Source organism: Ahaetulla prasina, chromosome 1 (genome assembly GCF_028640845.1).
Source record: "Ahaetulla prasina isolate Xishuangbanna chromosome 1, ASM2864084v1, whole genome shotgun sequence".
Classification (NCBI taxonomy): domain Eukaryota; kingdom Metazoa; phylum Chordata; class Lepidosauria; order Squamata; family Colubridae; genus Ahaetulla; species Ahaetulla prasina.
In genome coordinates, this window is record NC_080539.1 from 133,452,345 (window position 1) to 133,469,977 (window position 17,633).

At 41.4% G+C, this 17,633-nt stretch overlaps 1 protein-coding gene across 1 annotated transcript in view; it reads right to left on the reverse strand.

The window, feature by feature from the left end:
• The window catches only part of CD109 (CD109 molecule), a 76,423-nt gene that overhangs the window by 22,137 nt on the left and 36,653 nt on the right, over positions 1-17,633 (reverse strand). The window contains exons 20-29 of the mRNA XM_058176242.1: positions 17,501-17,614; positions 16,323-16,541; positions 15,237-15,375; positions 14,091-14,267; positions 12,437-12,518; positions 11,654-11,882; positions 9,700-9,865; positions 6,229-6,419; positions 348-503; positions 189-254 (exon numbers count right to left, since the gene is read on the reverse strand). Of these exons, the coding sequence (XP_058032225.1) occupies positions 189-254; positions 348-503; positions 6,229-6,419; positions 9,700-9,865; positions 11,654-11,882; positions 12,437-12,518; positions 14,091-14,267; positions 15,237-15,375; positions 16,323-16,541; positions 17,501-17,614 (1,539 nt within the window). The remainder of the gene's footprint in view (positions 1-188; positions 255-347; positions 504-6,228; positions 6,420-9,699; positions 9,866-11,653; positions 11,883-12,436; positions 12,519-14,090; positions 14,268-15,236; positions 15,376-16,322; positions 16,542-17,500; positions 17,615-17,633) is intronic.

Consider the following 17,633-nt stretch of genomic DNA (forward strand, 5'->3'; position numbering starts at 1 on the left):
TGAAGAAAACAAACTAAAGTAATAAAGTCATAAGGAGAGCTGTGACTTGATTCTGAATCTAGTTTGTACTTAATATAATACTGACTCCACCCCTGATAATTCAAATATGATCCAACCAAATGGAGTATCTAATTCAATCCAAAATCCTTAGAGAAAGAAAAGAGACAAAAATGACTATATATGCTTACCTGAAAAATAGCAAAACCACGGCCATTTGCAGTAATTGTAACTCTAATAGGCTGTGCAGCTGGAAACTAAAAGAAATGGCAGATTTTATTATGGTCAGAAAAGCATTCCAAATTAGATGAATTTCCTGAAATCGAACTTTTTTTTTTTAATTTCAATACCTCTTTGGTCTTGAGAACAAAACGGTTTTCATGATCAATTCGGAAAACGGTTGGATTTTCTTCCATGGATCCATTCACTGTCACATCTATTTCTGTCACAGAATCAGCTGTAAGTGTCGCAAAGGTAGTCAAGGCTTGCAGAGCCACTATAGTGTCCTACCCAGAGAAGAAAGAACAGTTTTGTTAATATGAATATGAAGTAAGTAGGTCAACCAGGTTAGCAAGAAAAGCTAATGAAGTCTGGCTGATTTCAGACGCTAAGTAGCTACAGATCTGGCTAGTACTTAGATGAGAAGTCATCTGGAAATCCTGGAGCAGGGGTGTTAAACTCAAGGCCTGGGGGTCGGATCTGGCCTGCGGGGTGCTTAAATCTGGTCCATGGGGCCACCCTGGAAACATTGAAGGACTGGCCTGTGGTGCCTCTGCCAGCAAAAACAGAGCTTGGGGGGTTGCAGGTGGCCCTCCTGAGCCCGTTTTTGCTAGCAGAGCACTCAGACCACCAGAGGCACCTCTGACATGAGTTGAGCTGGCCATGCCCCCTCACCGGCCCCGGAAAGTAAAACACAACCCTGATCCACCCCTCAGTCGAGTTTGATTCCTGTCCTGGAGCAATAGGTTACATTGAGATTTTTTTTAAAAAAATCTTCACATATTTAGTCCAAATGTTCATGTTAGATTCGGGCAATAACGAGGCAGGAGACCAGGATAGTGACAACAGCTCTTTACTATATGGTGAACCCAGCAACCAGTGCTGGGAAAAACCTCTCTTTATATACAGTTTAACCGGGGGCTTCAACCAATCAGCAACGTGCTATTTTCCCGCCAAAACTTTTAAAGATACATTACACTCCTTCCCTCCCAGAAAACACTTTACCACTATTTACATGAAATTAACATCTTATTTGTCAACGTAGTCACGCAAGTAGACTGGGCGTCTCCTGACTCTTTCGGACCTGTGCAATGCATTTTCTGGGAGTGAGTCGAGCTGACCGGAGGGACTGTTCGTTCCTCTCAGCTCCTCCTCTAGGCCATCCGGCCCTGGATTATTGGCAGAGTCGTCCCTGCTGTTTTCAGGAGGACCCGGTTGGCGTCGCTGGACTTCTTGGAACTCAGATAAGTCCCGCGTTTGCTCCGGGTTTGAGTCAGCTGTGTATTCATACATTGAATAGTCAGGGTCTGTGTTATCAGTTATGCGTTTCCTTATTTGGTCTATGTGGCGTTTCCATACCCTGCCATCCTCTATCTCTACTAGATATGATTTTGGCCCTGTTATTTCTAGGACTTTTCCTGCTAACCAGGTCGGGCCCTCGCTGTAGTTGTGTGCCCACACTAGGTCGCCTATTGCCATCTCTCTTGTTTTACCGTGTGCCCCTTTGTAACCGTCTGGTGTGTAATTTGGGTTTAAACGGTCTAGTGGGCACCTAAGCTTCCGACCCATTAATAGCTCGGCCGGGCTGCGGCCAGTTGTTACACAGGGGGTTCTGTGTTGGACTGCTAGATATGTATCAATTTTTGTTTGCCAATCGCCTGGCTTGATTCTGGACAATGCTTCTTTTGCGCTCCGAACGAAACGTTCTGCAAGGCCGTTAAATGCGCAGGGTGGAAAGGCGCCGAGAGGACATGTCGGATGCCCTCCTCTGCCAAGTACCCTCAAACTGGGTTGCCGTGGAATTGCGGGCGTTATCGGAGACTAAAGTGTCGGGCAACCCGTGGGTTACAAATAGGTGCCGTAGGACTGAAATCACGGCCTCGGCTGTCATGGATCTCATGAGAATGATTTCCAGCCATTTGGAGTAGGCATCGACTACTACCAGAAAGGTTTGGCCGTGGAAGGGGCCGGCAAAATCGATATGGATCCTAGACCAGGGCTCTGGGGTCTCTCCATTCCCGAATCGGGGCCGTTGGGGTAGCGGTCTGGACTCCTGGCAGGCCTGGCATTTCCCTACCCTCTCAGCAATTTCCGAGTCCATTAAGGGCCACCACACATAGCTTCTCGCTAGACCCTTCATCCTTACGATCCCTGGGTGACCTTCGTGAAGGAGCTCCAATACCTTTTTCCTCAGTTTCTCCGGGATCACCACTCGATCCCCCCATAGCAGGCACCCCCCTTGAGCCGAGAGCTCCCCACGTTTTTTTACAAACTCTTTAAAACGCCGCCCGGCGCAGCGGCCAACCTCTTGTACCCAACCAATTACAGTTCTTATTGTAATGTCCTTATCTGACCGAGCCACCTCTTTGGATGTGACTGGGCCAGAGTCCAAAGAGTCAATTAGCAGAACTGGTATCCCGGAGTGGGGTCTTGATAGTCTCTGGTAGCGGGCATCTGCTCAGGCGTCTGCATGCCCTAATTCCTTTCCTGGCGGTGTAGTAATTTGTAAGAATCGCTGCCAGGAAGATAGTCCATCGGGTCAGTCTTGGCGAAAGTGCCACAGGCGTGGGGCGGTCGCCTGCCAGCAGACCTAGCAAAGGTCTATGGTCCGTGATGATTTCAAAATCACGACCAAATACATACTCATGGAATTTCTTTACTCCTGAGACTATAGCCAAGGCTTCCTTATCAAGCTGGCTATAATTCCTTTCAGTTGATGACATGGTTCGGGAGTAGTATGCAATAGGGGCTTCTGTGCCATTTGGTAACCTGTGGCTGAGCACAGCCCCCACCCCATAGGGAGATGCATCGCAGCTTAACACTAATGGCAGCGTGCCATTGTATTGGATAAGGAGGCTATCACTCGTTAGGAGATTCTTTACCCCTTCGAATGCCCTAGCTTCCGCCTTTCCCCAAGACCATGCAGCCGACTTTGCTAGTAATTTATGCAGCGGCTCGGCTACTGTTGCCTTATTCCTTAAGAATACCGCGTAGAAGTTGACCAGACCTAAGAATGCCTGTAACTCCGTTTTGGTTTTTGGAACCGGGGCCTTCCTGATGGCCCGTACCTTGCTCTCAGTGGGGTGAATCCCTTCCCTGTCTATCCGGTAGCCCAGGAATTCCACAGACTCAACCCCGATCTGGCATTTGTTTAGTTTAACCGTGAGACCGGCAGACCGGAAAATGCCCAAAACTTTTCGCAGCCTTACCCCTAATTCCTCTAGATTTTCAGCGGATACCAGTACATCGTCAAAGTATGGTACCACCCCTGGTAGGCCCTGCAATAGCCGCTCCATCAGGTTCTGAAATAACCCTGGAGCCACACTAACCCCAAACTGTAACCGGGTACACTTAAAAGCCCCTCTGTGAGTCACAATTGTCTGCGCTTCGGCTGTGCTGCTATCTACGGGCAGCTGTTGATAGGCTTGGGCCAAGTCTAGCTTGGCAAAAACTTGCCCTTGCCCCATTGAGTGCAGTAAGTGCTGTACCACCGGAACGGGGTAAGCACTCTTTTGCAACGCTTTGTTAAGCGTTGCCTTGTAGTCAGCGCAAATCCGGACCGACCCGTCCGGTTTGACTGGGGTGACTATAGGGGTCTCCCACTTAGCATGGTCAACTGGCACTAGAATTCCCTGGTTTACTAGCTTGTCCAGTTCCCAGTCAATCCTGGGCTTTAGGGCGAACGGGACCCTTCTAGCCTTTAGACGGATAGGGGCAACTTGGGGGTCTATGTTAAACGAGATAGGGGTCCCCGTGTACTTGCCCAGGCAGTCTCTGAAAACGTCCCCAAATTCTTTCACGAGTGCGTCTTTGAGGTCGACTTCGTTTCTGAAGATTCCAGTCACTCCCATGCCCAATGCTCGGAACCAGTCCAGTCCCAACAAGCTTGGCAGGGTCCCATCGACGATGGTGATGGGCAGAGTTTTCTTGTATTGTCCATACTCGACGTGGACGGACGTTACCCTCGGACGGGATGCGATTCCCTTGGTAGTCTTGTACCTTTAATTTCTGTGGTTGCAGCTTGCGCTTTGCGATGGCGGGTAAGGCTCTCACGAGTGTCCCAGGACATGATCGTGATCGATGAGCCGGTGTCCACCTCAATCGGCACGGCACCCCTCAATCTTTGCCTTTGTAAAGATTTTTTCTCTAAGCGAGTTGATGCGTGACCCACTCTCACGACAGTCTGATTCAACCGCCTTTTTAAACTGACCACTAGCGGGCCGCTTCGCGTTCCAGCGCTCTGATTGGCCGGTTTGAATTTTTGGCGGGAAGGTTGGGGAGCTCGACAGACCTGTGCTAGGTGCCCTTCCTTCGCATCGCTGACAAGTTGCATCTTTAAATCTGCATTGTTGTCGTTGGTGTTGCCCTCCAACTCGCGCAGTCACCCCGGTCGTCTTTCTCCGGCCTCCCGGTGTGGAAGACTCCTTCCTCCTCCTCACCGTCCGATTCGGCCTGGACCTCTTCATTGTGGACGGGGTTGATTTCGCACCAGCCGTTGGTGCGACCTGCTTTGTAGGGTTTCCGCCGCTTGGGTAGACATCTCGTGAGCCCTGGCCGTCCAGGCGTTTGCCAGCGTTAGGTTGCTTTTAGACAGCAGCCGCCTCCATAAGCGGATGTCCCTGACCCCGCGGATGAGTTGCTCCAGCAATGCCTCGTCCAAGTCTCGGTACTCGCAATGTTTTGAGGCTTTCCTCAAGGCGGCCATGTATGCGCTGATGGACTCGCCTTCTTGCTGTCTGCGCTCCCCGAATTCGAACCGTTGCACATACTTGGATGGCATTGGTGCAAAATGGGCTTTTAGTAAGGTCTGCAGAGTTTGCCACGGTACCGACTGTACCGGCGTTGGCTCAGCCAGGGATTCTGCGGTGTCGAAAACTTCTGGACCGCAGTGGCTCAGAAAATAGGCTCGTTTCCTGTTGTCTGAAACTCCTTGAAGTTCGTTCGCCTCGAGGAAACACTCGAAACGAGCCATGTATGACCCCCATTTTTCTTTAGCTGGGTCGAATGGCGCTGGCGGTGTGTAGCCCGACATCGCTGCTTTCCGCCCTTGTTTTGCTGGGTTCGCGTCTTCCTGGTGAGTTCAGCTCTTTTCCTGGCGCTCTTAGCCTCGAGATCCCACCTTCGTCGCCAGTGTTAGATTCGGGCAATAACGAGGCAGGAGACCAGGATAGTGACAACAGCTCTTTACTATATGGTGAACCCAGCAACCAGTGCTGGGAAAAACCTCTCTTTATATACAGTTTAACCGGGGGCTTCAACCAATCAGCAACGTGCTATTTTCCCGCCAAAACTTTTAAAGATACATTACAGTTCATTTAAGTATTGTGTTTTATCGTTAGAAAGGGCAAAGTCAGCAGGCAGTCATTCATGACGGCAACTATAGTTTTATCTTGCAAGGCACACATTTGCTCACTCAGTAATTCTTACAGAAGTAAGACAGATTTAATTTATCATAATTTGATTTGGTTTGGCTTAACATGATACATGAGCTCAGTCAGTGGGCCTTTATCATCATATCAGAACCAGGCCTTCCTTGCTTCTCTAATAAAGCGCATTTACAAAAAGCTTATCTTCGCAATGTGTATAACATTGCATAATAACCCATAACATTGCCTTGGTGTAAAGATATGAACTTAGGTCTTCCCAAGCCCGAATTCAACTTTCTGACATTTTAAAATAGGATTGATGAATCAAATGCAACCATGCCTTTGGCCCATGTAGAAAATTAACTGAATCTTTGGAACACACACAGAGTAGAATATTCTGGCCGGCTTTCTTAGAGAATCGAAATCTTTTCTAATTGTTTTTTGAAACATGGATATATAGAAATTTCTGGCAATACAGAAGGCCCTAAGAGAAAAGCTCATCAATCAAATTTCATATAATGTTTGACAGATTTCTGGTTCAAAATGTTAAATGAAAATAATATATCCCTGGGGCCACATAAAATTTTAATGATTAATTCCATAAATGAATTCCATAAAAACTAATCTTTTTGGGGTAATTACTAACCTGTGTTGAAGAATAACCTCCCAGGTGATTTCTTTGCTTGCTTAGCCATTTCATAATTGGAATCCCCTCTAACAGTCTTTGTTGAATAAAATGAGATAAGAGAGCATAACCTGCAACTTCAATATCTGCAGAACGTGGCTGCCAGGAGCTGGAGAGTCCAGAAGATGGTGATGTCCAGAACCTTAATTCTCCTGGGAAGAAGAAAAACAGAAAGAAGCTTTCACATCATAAGAAAAGGATACAACTTTTTAAGGTCAAAGAGTTTATTCTTCTAAAGCTTTTTTTTTTTTGAGCAGAGTAAAATCAATTATTTTTTAATCCTATAAAGGTAAAGGTTCCCCTCGCACATATGTGCTAGCCGTTCCCGACTCTATATTCTCATATTTAAAGATAATTATTCCCATCCATACCCCAAAATCAATTTCACATTTATCAAATCAATAAACTAGAATTTGTCCTACTACATTTAAGGTTTTTCTGTACTGTAGCTTTTGGTTGCTTGTCTTCCACTGGCTAGAAGTGAAACTGGTTGAAGAAATCCATTTCTGAATTACAACCCTGTCCTCTACTTTGGACACAGTGTTGACTAGATGTTCAATTCAGTGTGTAACATGGCTCCCAGCTAGAAAATTTTTCTGCTTTTTTATTCTCAACCATGGGAGGAAAGCAAGCGCCAGTTATTTTTTCTTCCATCTTTAAGTTGCACTTAATAGTTTCCTTTGGGCTAGAAGGAGAAACTTGGTACAACTTTTGTCTATTTCACCCAGTGAAAAAACAAAGAAAGAAATGGCCGGTATGTTACAAACCATAATTTTAAAAAACAAACAACCAGAACAGAGGAATGGTTGCTGAAGGTACCTGAACTTGCTGAGATAGTCAAATTGACCTGTGTGATTAGAGAAAATATTACTTATCTTTTTACTCTATTTTATTTTGTGTTAATTTTTACACTTGTTTTTAAAACTTTCAATGAGATTACAGTAAACAACAACAACACAACTATAGTTTCTCATCACTTGAGTTAGAAGGAGAAACTTGGCAGAATATTTGTCACTTCAAACAAGCAAATAGAATACAAAATGGCAACTGAAGGGGGGGGGAAATGGATCTGGGGACATGGATGTAACCCATCCTGTAACACCCTTCAGGCATTTGGAACAGAGATATATTGTATAGGACAGAGTGAAGCCCAGCAGGCAGACCAGATTTCCCTACTTGTACAAGAAAAAGAGGGGAAAAGAAAACCAATAATTTTGATGCAATTTTGAAATCTCAGTTGGATTTTGACTTCTCAGGAGATAAGGGATCAGCTGAGGACAATATCATTTGTTGCAATCCTCCCCAAACTGCAGTTGGTCCATTCTCGTGTTGGGGCAAGCAGGAAGAGCAGATCATAATCAAACAAAACCCATTCCCACTGTATATGTTTTCAGGCCTACTTTTCACATTCTTATTTTACCCCGGCTTTATAGATTACACTTGCTATTGCCAAAGTGGCCTCTGAATGTAGGAATGTGACAGGTGAACCTGGAGGTTTACTGTTCTTTCAGAATATGAGTTAGTAAAACCTGCATTTTGTGATAAATGGTGGATGATCTCTGGAGGGCCAGGGATAGGGGTGGATGGTGGTGGATGATCTCTGGAGGGCCAGGGATAGGGGTTACTCCTCTGCCCTGGTCCTATTAGACCTCTCAGCGGCTTTTGATACCATCGACCATGGTATCCTGCTGCGCCGGTTGGAGGGGTTGGGAGTGGGAGGCACCGTTTATCGGTGGTTCTCCTCCTACCTCTCTGATCGGACGCAGACGGTGTTGACAGGGGGGCAGAGATCGACTCCAAGGTGCCTCATGTGTGGGGTGCCACAGGGGTCGATTCTCTCACCCCCCCTGTTCAACATCTATATGAAGCCGCTGGGTGAGATCATCAGTGGCTTTGGGGTGAGATACCAACTGTACGCTGATGACACCCAGCTGTACTTTTCCACCCCGGGCCACCCCAGTGAAGCTGTCGAAGTGTTGTCCCGGTGTCTGGAAGCCGTACGGGTCTGGATGGGGAGGAACAGGCTCAAACTTAATCCCTCCAAGACGGAGTGGCTGTGGATGCCGGCACCTCGGTACAGTCAGCTGCAGATGCGGCTGTCTGTCGGGGGTGAATCATTGGCCCCGATGGGGGAGGGACGCAACTTGGGCGTGCTCCTGGATGGCCGGTTGTCCTTTGAAGACCATTTGGCGACCGTCTCCAGGAGAGCATTTTATCAGGTTCGCCTGATCCGCCAGTTGCGGCCCTTCCTGGACCGGGATGCCTTATGCACAGTCACTCATGCCCTTGTTACCTCTCGCCTGGACTACTGCAATGCTCTCTACATGGGGCTCCCCTTGAAGAGCACCCGGAGACTTCAGCTAGTTCAGAATGCGGCTGCGGGTTATTGAGGGCGTCTGGAGCTCCCACATAACACCTATCCTGCGCAGACTGCACTGGCTACCTGTGGTTTTCGGTGCGCTTCAAGGTATTGGTTACCACCTTTAAAGCGCCCATGGCTTAGGACCGGCTATCTACGGGACCGCCTACTGCCGGCTTCTATCTCCCATCGTCCGATGCGCTCCCACAGAGAGGACTCCTCAGGGTGCCGTCAGCCAAACAGTGTCGACTGGCGGCCCCAGGAGGGCCTTCTCTGTGGGAGCTCCGACCCTGTGGAACGAACTTCCCCTCGGACTCCGACAATTACCTGACCTTAAGACCTTTCGCCGCGAACTTAAAACTTATTTATTTCATATGGCTGGACTAGCCTGATTTTTATTTTTATTAGATGGGTTTTTAAAATTGTGTTATTTTACAGGGGAGTATGTTTTTAACGTTTTGGGCATTTAAATCAGTTTTTTAAGGGTTGTTTTAAATTATTGTGTGTATTTATATTTTATCTGCCTGTTCACCGCCCTGAGTCCTTCGGGAGAAGGGCGGTATACAAATTAAAATATTATTATTATTATTATTATTATTATAAATATTCTACATTGAAAAGAATATACAAATTATAAAGTCTTACTGTTGGAATGTGCCATTTAGGTCTTCAGATCCAATTTTACTCAGTTCTGTCTTACTAAATTTTAATAAGTGGCCAACTGAACAGCGAGGTACAGATTAGAGGCTCAATGAATGTGATCTACATTTTCTTTACAGCAGCAGAAAAAGCACAAATCAGATAATAGTTCACATGCAATTATTTGCTACCTGAACATTTTTAATTTAAATAGAGCCTTTAACATTGTTGAACTGAATTGAATTCAATACCAAAAGCTATCCTGTAATTGTATTCTAACACTAAGCATTTTAAACTTGATCATAAATAACTTTGAACTAGATCACATCAACCCATTTTATGTTTCCTTTCTTTTATTCCATTGGCATATATTGCCCTAAGTGTAACTGGAATGTCAGATAACTCACCCAGGCAGAAAAACTACTTTACACTACCTTGTCGTTCTGATCTCTCGTTCAGTTTGTCGAGAGCTCCCTTTGCTGCTGTACTTTTGGCAAGTGATAATGCATAAGTCACAAGAGCCAGCGTATGATTATCCAATATGACGTTATTCCATTGAAATTCAAGAAAACCCAGCGCTTTTTTTATAGGTTTATCATTCTGGAAAAAGCAAAGTAACACCTTAAGAGATACTTTACAGTTAACCAGAGTAACTCGTAGTAGTCTTTATGGCAAACACACCGCAATTTTATATTCAAGATAAAAACATATAATGCTAAAATGTGGGATGCGCTACAAAACATAACAACAAACGAATTGAGCAAGACAGTACAAACTGTAACCCTCTAAATATGCTTGGGAGGAGTGGACTATAGACAGTTTGAAGTTACGACCAACCTCAAAAAAAGGGACTTACAATCCAACATCCATCTATACCAGGGATGCCCAAATTTGGCCCCTTGAAGAGTGGTGGACTTCAACTCCCAGAATTCCCCAGCCAGCAACTTGCTCATATTTATAGCTCATGCTGGCTGGGGAATTCTGGGAGTTGAAGTCCACCACTCTTCAAGGGGCCAAGTTTGGACACCTCTGATCTATACCCTATGGTCAAATGGTTGCTAGGCAACTGGCCCACATTTTCAGCCATTGCAGCATCCCACAAACACATGTTCTTACTTCCAGTTTCCAAAAAAAGGGGGGGGGGTTGCTTTAACGGCCACGTTATTCACTTAAAATAAAATCATAAAATACTATATAAAATCATAAAATCAGGCACGGTTATGTGATGACCCATTTTATGACCATCACAATTTACAACCGAAATTGCGGGCTCAATTACAGACACAAGTCAAAGACTACCTGCATTGAACTCTTAAAAGGCAGAAGACAGCTAGCAAGGAAACGCAGTATCGTTATGAACAGACCACATATTGTGATTTTCAAAATTCCATTTTTGCTGCCTGCCTTAATTTAGGGTCTAACAAAAACATCAGTATTACTGATGGCGGTGGTGATAATTGCAAGCCATATGCAGTTTGTATGTTTCTTTGCATTACAATCCCTCGAAATTGATTTGCACTAAAGAATAAAAATTGCCTTGGTAATAACATTCTTAAGTTCCAGTCGTTCATATAACTATTAGGAGACACATAACTATTGACTTAGAATGAGATGATGCTGGAGGATTTTGAACTAACCTTGTTCCTATTAGAATGCGTATAGCAATACTATGGCTTCTACCTATTTCTGGTATCTACCTATATTTATCTTGGGCCAAGCCAAATTGTTTAATTCCACACACAAGAAAAGAGAAAATATTTCAGAAATGTAAATGTGAATCTGTGCTATTACGTCATACAGTATAACAATCAATGCCCAGATGCTCCTTCATTACTAAATCTTTTGAAAAGATATTTACCTACCAGGAATGTGACTCTTTAGGAAACAAAAGTCAATTCATGCTGCAAAAAACTTTCCTGTCCTATTCCACTTTGTAAAAGATAAAGTTCCCCCATTTCTGCACAATTGTTAATTAATCTCACCATTAATCAAGCAGAATACTGTTCTGCAAAGAGAAAGCCTCATTTGAGAAGAGCAAGACATAATATGCTAGCATAAGAGGTCCCAGATTCAATTCCTGGCCTTTTTGAAGTAGAACTGGAAATAACTCCTGACTAAATCCGTGAGCTTTTGGCAATCAGTATAGATCACCCTTCCTTTATTGAGCAGATGTTCTTATACACCCATATTCCCATAAAGCTAATCAGATGTGTAATCCAACACATCTGTAAGAAATCAGATTGTGAAAAAAGGATTGGTTGCCTGACTGAGAATACTGCAGCTTCAAATGCATTCTTTGGCATTATCCTGATTTAAAGCACTAGCCTATATTGTAAACAGCTTTACGGTAATTTGTTTCAAATACATTAAGATCACTATCATTACTACCTCACTGAACTGATATTCTAATAGAGCAGTCAAGATATAAGCTGTCAGTGAAACAGAATCACTAGTGCCTCCTTGAAGCTCGGTATTTAGAACTCGTCCAGGCTCCTCAAATTCTCCACTGAATTTCTGATGACTCAGGATCCAAGCAGCTGTTCTTTCCGGGATATATGGATCAATATCAATGTATGGTCGTGCTTGAATGAAACTTCTTAATACAAAAGCTGATAACCTAGAATGAAAGTATAATGAAAGTATACCATTATACATTTTTGTCCAAACTAATTCTTTTTACTGTGTTTCCCAAAAATAAAATCTCCCTGGATAAGAAGCCTTCTCCCCAAAATAAGCCCTCCCTGAAAATATTTAAATGCATGCGCAGCCGGTCCCCACCATTTCCTCTGCTTAGGATTAGGGAGACAGACCTGGAAATCAGATAAAATGGCAAGAGGATCCCCATCTTGCTCCACACGGCCAAAATTAAAAAGACCTCCCCAAAAATAAGGCTAAGCGCTTATTTCGGGGTTCAAAAAAATATAAGGCAGGGTCTTATTTTCAGGGAAACATGGTATTAAATGACTGATTTAGATCACTGTTTCTCAACCTGGGTTATGTTAAGATGTGTGGACTTCCAGAATTCCCCAGCCAGCAAGGTTTTTAATTTGGAAAAAATAGAGCTCAAAGGGCTACCAACAGCCCATTTTATGATGTGAGTTTGTAATAAGTTATAATAAAAAAAATATGAAAACTATATATTGGGTACTGTGCAACAATATAGATACTCACCACGTACTCCCAGAGGGATCACTGTTTCCAAAGGCACTGAAAGAACCATCAGGTCTTTTATAGAGAAGCTCTCTTTGATAACCTGAACAAATGAAATATGAGAAGCATATTGAAAAAACTAAGCAGTCTGCATTGTCAGAAGATGCAGTTCTGAAAGATTTATCCCTCACTGAAGCTAATAGCCTAATCTGCTAAAATCCACAAGGATTGAATTTACTCAAACACTGTTTATATATTCCCATTATGAAGTATAAACAACATAATACAGAGACAGGCAACTTCTGAGAGCTGGAGACTAAAATTCAGTTTCCCAACCTTCTGAATGTAACATCACCAGAAAGGGCATTTAAGGGATTAGGGGTGAGAATGGGAACAGAGAGGCTTAGATAGAAAATAGACCTACTATTTCCTCTATTAACTTCATAAAACCTGACAAGTAATTTGAAGTAATGCTATCCCAAAGTGGTCATTTTGCCAGGGAATATCAACGGCACCATTTCAGGCAATGAAAGGTCTATAGATAAGATCCTGAAAGATAGCCTGAAGCCTATAAGTAATAGGAGAATGATTAGGGCCATGACGAAACAAAGCCAAATTTGTAAAAATAAAATAAAATTGGTGAACAGGTGGAAGGATTTTTTTATAAAGAGTTCAATACGAAGCTGAGAATAATAAAGCTTAAATTATTATCTAGCAAAACCTTCTCAGGAATGTGGGTACATGATATAAAATTTAAGCTATATTGGTTATCTACTACTATATTGTATACACATGATTCACAATTAAGTATCAGCCTTAAAATGAGAAATAGAAAACAATTAAATACTACTACTGTACCAATAACAAAAGCCATTACTACTATTATTAGACAACAATGCAAAGATGAATACTTGTTTTTAACATTAAAGGCACTTTCTGTTCTGTCTAGAAAAGAATACAAAGAACATGAATTATTTGAATGTTCTCAAAGAATATTAAACCCCAAACCAGGTAATATTTAAGTGAAACAATAATTACTAAATTTCAATTTAGCATAATATTATGACTCATTTTAAATAACTTCAATAAAACTAATGTTTGGAGAATTTTAACAAAAGCATGGCAAAATAAATCAATCTACAGGAAGTGACAGACTGCTTGCAGACTTCAAAGAGGTTTTTAAAAAACAGATGTTCATCATTTTTTAAAGTAACTGTGCAACTTTGGAGTAGCCAAAGTTCAAATGTCAGGCGAAATGTAACCCATGGAGTTAAACAAAGCAAACAAAACTGTTTCTGTGGTTAGTAGCTTTTGTTCTATCTTTGTGGGAGACTGATCTGGGATGTCAGTCTAAATACAGTTACTCCTGGTGTAACACTACCAAATTATTTAAACTAAAATTTAAAATGGCCCAGTTGTATTCAAAATGCAACTATGTAGTCCAGGGACATCTGCAAATCATATGGACTGTAACTTCATAATAATACAGAAATGAAACAACTATATGGAACCAGCTTCCTAAAGTGAGTGCATTTTTAAAGTCTCTATTATTTATGCTACAATAGTGTTACAGCTTATCTCAAACAAAACCTCCTTCAAGAATAAACAGCTGGTCTAAATGCTTTCAAAGGAATGCACATTGAATTGTACATTTGTTACCCAAACATATCCCTACCTTCTCTCATATAAGACACAATTTTTGATTTAAATTGGGTTTGGAGGTTGCCTGTTTTACTCAAATAATCCAGAATATAAATATTAGGTGCAAAGTTAATCATGTTTTGTTCTCCACAACCATAAGGCATCTTGACTAGTGACTCCAAACCACTGATAGAGGAACTAAGTTTGTCACCTGAAAGATAAAATTTGCAAGTCAGTAATGGAAGGGGCAACACTAACAACAAGTAAACATATAAACAAAGACCAAAGGGGGAGATTAAAATGTTCTATAACAAACTTTTTAATCAATTCTCTCAACCTGCTAGCTTGTTTTAGGGTCAAAATCAATGTAAGTATTACCATGAAAAAACATTTTAATTCTAGGCATCCCCAAACTAACTAGTCTCTTAATGTATAGACTTCAATTTTCAGAGCACCCAGCCTTATGGCCATTACTGAGAATTGTATGAATTGTGAAATTCCCATGTCAATTGGGAAAGGCTAGGGTAATATAGGAATCTTCCATTTTGGTACTGACATTCAACCATGGAAGGTTAGAGGAAGATTAGATAACATCAGCATCATAATTCTTTTTTTAAAACAAAATCAATAATATTAATAAAAAGATATTCACATAAGCAGCAGATAAAGAATGACATGTTAATTTAAACAAGAGAATGATGTTAGTTAAAAAAAGATAATGAAATAAACCAGTTACATAAATTGATATATAAAGTATCTCAAGAATCATCTTTTTTCCATCCATACAATACACACACACACAAGCAATTTAAAATAACACTAGTAACTAAATAAATAGTTAAATACCGTATTTCCCCGAAAATAAGACCCTGTCTTATATTTTTTTAACCTGAAATAAGCGGTTGGCCTTATTTTCAGGGAGCTCTTATTATTTTGGGCACATGGAGCAACTTGGGGCTCCTCTTGCCGTCTTACCTGATTTCCAGCTCTTCGTTTAAATATTTTTGGGGAGGGCTTATTTTCAGGGGAAGGCTTATTTTACCGCATGCGCTCAGAAGCCCGATTGGGCTTATTATCAGGAGATGTCTTATTTTTGAGGAAACAGGGTAACTAACATGATGATTCACCCAGCAATTAGAAATAGCTAAAAACTGTATTCCGAGGAAATAGTTATGCTTACCAGTAACTGTAACTTGCACTCTTTCACTGCCAGGAACTACATCAGAGGGGAAATTGAAATTCAAAATTTCCGTAAGATTAGTTCTTTTGGATAAGTCCAAAAGAACTGTCTCTGAGTAAGTTTGTTCTAATCCTTCAGCCTATTAGAAATAGACAAGTATTACACATGTAAACAATAATTGTTTATGTCCAAGGACCTGAATTTTGATCATGTGTCCATTTTGATCATGTGATACAAGGGTTACAGGCCCTAGGACAGATTGTAAGTCACTTTTTTCAGTGCCATTGTAACTTCAAATGACCATTAAACAAACTGTTGTAAGTCAAGGACTACCTATATTAGCCATTGATCCTCATTCTTCTATGAATTGCTCCAGGATGTTTTTGAAGCCAAGTCAAGCCAGTAACCAGCACAACATTTCATGGAGTACACATTTTATGAGGGAAAAGCTTTGTTTTTGAGTGACTGTGGAGAAGGGGGAATATATTCCAAAAACAGCAAGCCAACATACAAATTAAAGTTCCCGTAATGTAATAGTCTCAATTCTTTCAACCCTTTTCATTCTGACTATTAAAAGGTGCAATTCAACAATTTCTGAAGGAGCGCCGAGAACCATATTCAAGCAAATGAAAAATATTGCAAAAGTAAGCATTTTTTCATATGCTCCCATTTCAGAAGCTTGAAAGATTTCATCACAATTGAATCTTATTATATATAAGTGTGGCTTTGTCCAGTCACTCACGGTCTGTATCAGGAACTGGCAATATAGATTTCAATGTCTGCCATCACCTCATTTGGCAAACTAGAAACCCTGCCTTACTTAATTAACCCTTACTTACTTAAGGAAATTTAGTTAAAAACTATGAAACTGGTTTATTAAACCTTACTTAAAACCAGGCCCTACCCATCCCCTCAGCTTCAAGACAACCCCAACCTCATCTTCTTCAGTATTTTATTACGAGATTTTCTGACTTTTTTTTTTGAATGATCCACAGATGCTTTTAAAAATGTTCAAAATGGGACTTGGGTATAAGCTTCTCAGCTGTCCCAGAAAAAGATTCTTGAAATATGGCTCCTTTAAATTACCTTCACTAATAGTCTCTGGAGAATAGCATCAGAAGCAATGGGTGATATTGCCGTCACTCTGATGGGAATTTCGCCAATCTGCTTTGGCTTAATCGGAAAGAAAACGGTCTTCCCATCTTCACTTGGTATCCAAACAGTATGTTGGTTTCCAATGGCATTTATATCATTAGAGATAACAAAAATTTCAAAGCTATCACTCGTTTCAAGGGTAACTGTTACCTACAAAACAGAAGTAGTTAGTTAATGTTTTATTCTACTAGCACCAATAGTTAACATTATAACTTCAGTGTTGAGGCTGGCGGAATGAACAGAAGACTGAAAACCGTATTTTGAAAAGAGAGAAAGAAAACAAGATATCAGAGAAAAACTCCCTCTGGAAACAAAACTAAAAAATATAGAATTACATCTGGAAGTTCCTAAACTTGGCAAAACATAAAAATGCTCCTACCAAAACACTGATAGATATAAAGGATATGCACACCTGGGCTTAGCCACAACATTGCAGCATGAAGTGGCCAAAACAATTTGAGCCTCACTAAAGCTTCAGTTGTAATTCAACATTTTGAGGTAAGATAGAACTTAATTGTATTGTTCCCTAGAAGAAAAATGCCAGAATGAATAGCAGAGTGGGAATTGGAGTTACTAATAATTATAAAGGAGCAATTTATCTGGTTTAACTCTCAAGCTGCAATATTTGGGGAAGGGGAAACATCTCTCTGGGCTCATCTTCAGTTCTGCTTATCTTAGAAGGATTTTGAAGTGCTTTACTGAGGTCTTTCAGAAGAGCAGAGGCAAAACTGACCCTTGTTATCAACCTACCCAATTGGATCTCTATTCCCAACTTCTCAAGTCAAGCATCTGATGAGGAGGAGTACTTGAACTGCATGGTTTATGAGTCAAACCAAGCTGTTTTCCATATCTGCCTCCAAACTAAATCCTCGGATTGGTGCAAAATCCTAATATATGCGTAAGTATATTTATGCTCATATTTTCTTTTAAACTAGGGGGATAATAATACCTAATAATGCTTACTTTATAAACAATAAGTATTAAAAAATAAATCAGACTGAAATTAACCTAGAGTGGTAATAGCAAAGAAAATTCAATAAAAATTATGTACGTACGTATGTATGTATGTATATTGATATATATAAAACACAAAGTTTCAATATGTTTACCTCAGTGCTTTCTTTCAAATAATTGAAGATGTTTACTTCCAATATAAATTGTTCTCCTCTTATGACACTAGGAGGAAGATTTAAGGAAACAAAAAAAGGCTGGAAGACTTCTAACTGAAAAACAAAAGTTATA